The sequence below is a fragment of the Gekko japonicus genome, unplaced genomic scaffold (genome assembly GCF_001447785.1).
Source record: "Gekko japonicus isolate JY-2015 unplaced genomic scaffold, Gekko_japonicus_V1.1 scaffold5022, whole genome shotgun sequence".
In the NCBI taxonomy this organism is placed as follows: Eukaryota; Metazoa; Chordata; class Lepidosauria; order Squamata; family Gekkonidae; genus Gekko; species Gekko japonicus.
In genome coordinates this window covers 5605-8932 of record NW_015168188.1, presented here as the reverse complement: position 1 = coordinate 8932, position 3328 = coordinate 5605, and the positions used below count along the sequence as shown (strand labels likewise).

The window sequence follows — 3328 nt, the reverse complement described above, 5'->3', positions numbered from 1 at the left end:
TCAGCAGTGCGAGGGCTTCTAGTATCCTGGCCCCACCGCTGGACCTCCTGATGGCACCTGGTATTTCTGGCCACTGTGTGACCCAGAGTGTTGGGCTGGATGGGCCATTGGCCTGTTCCAACATGGGCGTCTCTCATGTTCTTCTGGGGCCCCCACGTTGTGTGTTACCTGAATGTCGTATTCGACTGTGCTCCACTCCCGAGGAATCTTGTCACTCATGGACGCCTGGTAAAGCAGGAGCATGACCACCTGGAGAGAGGCAGAGAGAGAGAGAGAGAGGGAGGGATCCTGGAGGGTTGTTTGATTGTTTTGCCATCGCCTGGGCACAGAGCGGGGGTCACTGGGGGTGTGTGGAGAGGTGTCTATGAATTCCCTGCATTATGCAGGGCGGGTTGGACAAGACGACCCTGGAGGTCCCTCCCAACTCTACGATTTCTAGGATACCTTGGCCAGTTCCAGCTCTTCTCCCGCTAGAAGCTTCTCCTCCGAGACCAGGCCGTGCGCGGTGGATTTGTGCTTGCAGCACTCTGGGGGGGAAGAAGAGAGATGGGGAGAACAGAACGCTCGGCGCCAACCCTGGGAGGAAGACCTCTGCCAGATTTCTGTTACCCACACACCAACTGGGGCAGAAAGGGTAGGCGTCACCCTACTTACAGCATTCAGAGGACCTTGTAGAACTGTAGGCTTTTTAAAGAACAAAAGTCAAGCACGTTTTGGGTGGCGAGGGTTAAAGCTTGAGGGGGAAAGGAGGAGGAGAGAATATACCCCACTTTTTAAGAAGAAGAAGAGATTGGGTTTATACCCCATGGCCCTTCACTACCCGAAGGAGTCTCAGAGTGGCTGACAATCTCCTTTCCCTCCCCCTCCCCACAACAGACACCCTGTGAGGTGGGTGGGGCCGAGAGAACTCTTGACAGAAACTGCCTTTTTCAAGGACAGCTCTTGTCAGAACTACGGCTTGCCCAAGGTCATCCAGCAGGTGCAAGTGGAGGAGTGGGGAAGCAAACCCGGTTCTCCCAGATTAGAGTCCGTGCTCCTAACCACTACACCAAACAGGCTCTCTGTATGTAGGAGAGGAAGAGAAGAGATTGGATTTATACCCCATCCTTCACTACGCAAAGGTGTCTCAGAGCGGCTTACAAACTCCTTTCCCTTCCCCTCCCCACAACAGACACCCTGTGAGGTCGGTAGGGCTGAGAGCTCTCACAGAAACTGCACTTTTTCAAGAACAGCTCTTCTCAGAACTACGGCTTGCCCAAGGTCATCCAGCAGGTGCAAGTGGAGGAGTGGGGAATCAAACCCGGTGCTCCCAGATTAGAGTCCGCGCACTTAACTACACCAAACTGGTTCCTTTCGGCGCACTTAAGAACTACACCAAACTGGCTCCTTTCCTGTCATTGCTTCTAAACCTCTGGGCTGCAACTGATTACAAGGTACACGAGATGCAGCGATGAGAGATTCCATGAGCAGGAGCAGAATGGATGTCACTACAGCTTGCCCAGGGGGCTGGCTGCTTCCAGGACGCAACTAGCTGGCAACCTCTCCAAGCCGCTTTTTTCCTTGCGTAAGGTGCGTGACCACTTTTGGATCACCTCCATGGACCGGTCTGGAAAGAGCCACTTTCCCCAGACTACATGCAAGAAGAAAAACCCCTCTGAGTGACGTCTGGCTGCATCCCCTCCACCCCTTCCCAGAGAGGAAGAGAGACCGCCTTGCTCCGTATGTGCTCCAGAGAGCACTAAGATTGGGATCCCAAAATCGCCTGATTCTTATGGGCCCTAAAGAAGCCAGGCCGGCCACAGCGAGGGCCAGGGCCTTTTCTGTGGCGGCCCCTAACTGGTGGAACAAGGTCCCGGAAGACATCAGGGCCCTGCGGGATCTTTTGCAGTTCTGCAGGGCCTGTAAAACGGAGCTCTTCCACCAGGCTTTCTGTAATGACTCAGGTGGGGGGTCACCTGACGCTGCCACCACCCTGGATTTAGGCTCCCTTGAGAAGGCCCAGCGCACCCTCCCAAGACCTTCAGACCTCCCTTTTGGCCGAATAACAGGCGTGAGGACCAGGCAGAGTGAACAGCAAGGAAAAGGTTTAATTTTATAGGAGGTCAAACAACAAGGTGCAGAATAATAACAGTAAGTGGGTGAAAAGAAATAAAATGCCCTAACGCGTCTAAATATATACTGTCCCTAGTCCACTATCTCAAGTGGCACGAGACTACTCACCCTGCCCACAGGATGAGGGTCTCTTCCTTGCAGCAGCCTTCCTTCTGGCTCTCCCCTCTTGGAAGAAAGAACTGCTTCTGCTCTGGCACCAGCTCTTTTGTTCCCCAGCCCTCTTCTTCCCTATTGGTCCATTTTGGCTCCAAAACCTCTCAGGGGTTTCTGGGAGTTGTAGGCCCAGCCTCACCTACTGCTAGCCAGGCTCCCTGGGCCTAGTAGGCCTCTGGTGGCACAGCCCAGATCATGACACTTTTAAATAGGGTGCCGCCTTTAACGCCCTGGCCCGAACCTCTGCCAGATTTCTGTTCTGCTCTGCCAGCATCCTCACCAACCTGGCGACCAACAGCCTGGCAGGAGCCTGGACTAAGGCGCAGGCGACCATTCAAATGCTGAGAGGACACCGCCATCTTTTATTACGTCTTTGTTCTGAGGGGTTATGGTTTTATATATACTGTGATTTTAACTTAATTCTGTTCTTAGCATATTTTAGAGTTTTAATGTATACAATTATATGTATGTTCTGTAAGCCGCCCTGAGCCTGCTATCGCGGGGAGGGCGGGATAAAAATTTAACAAAATAAATAATTAAATAAGAGGAAGAAGAGGAAAAAGAGGAGGAGGGGATTGGCTTTATACCCCACCCTTCACCCTTTATACCCCACCCTTTATACCCCACTCAGAGCAGCTTACAATCTCCTTTCCCTTCCCCTCCCCACAACTGAAACCAGGTGAGGTAGGTGAGGCTGAGAGAGCTCTTTCAAGAACTGCTCATGAGAGAACAGCTCCAAGAGAACTGTGCCTGACCCAAAGTCACCCAGCTGGACGGCTTCAAGAGATAAACATATGAAGCAAAGGTTCATCAGTGGCTATTAGCCACGAGGTATAGATAGGAACTCTCATAAGAACATAAGGGAAGCCAATGTTGGATCAGGCCAATGGCCCGTCTAGTCCAACACTGTCACACAGTGGCAAAAAATACCAGGTGCCATCAGGAGATCCAGCAGTGGGGCCAGGAAACTAGAAGCCCTCCCATTGTTGCACATAGAACTCTTGGTCTGGGGCAAGTGATGCCCTGTATTCTTGGTGCTGGGGGGCGGGGGTAATAGTGGGAG

The 3328-nt window shown here is 52.5% G+C and overlaps 1 protein-coding gene across 2 annotated transcripts in view; it reads right to left on the bottom strand.

Moving 5' to 3' along the window:
- Nucleotides 1–521, bottom strand: part of NUMA1 (nuclear mitotic apparatus protein 1) — a 55205-nt gene extending 54684 nt beyond the window's left edge. The window contains exons 1-2 of one of the 2 annotated variants that reach the window (XM_015414991.1): nucleotides 445–521; nucleotides 169–249 (exon numbers count right to left, since the gene is read on the bottom strand). In XM_015414991.1, coding sequence (XP_015270477.1) covers nucleotides 169–243 — 75 coding nt within the window. In that variant the 5' untranslated portion in view covers nucleotides 244–249; nucleotides 445–521. The remainder of the gene's footprint in view (nucleotides 1–168; nucleotides 250–444) is intronic. The other variant, XM_015414990.1, reaches the window with a different exon arrangement.
- Between the last annotated feature and the right edge of the window lie 2807 nt (nucleotides 522–3328).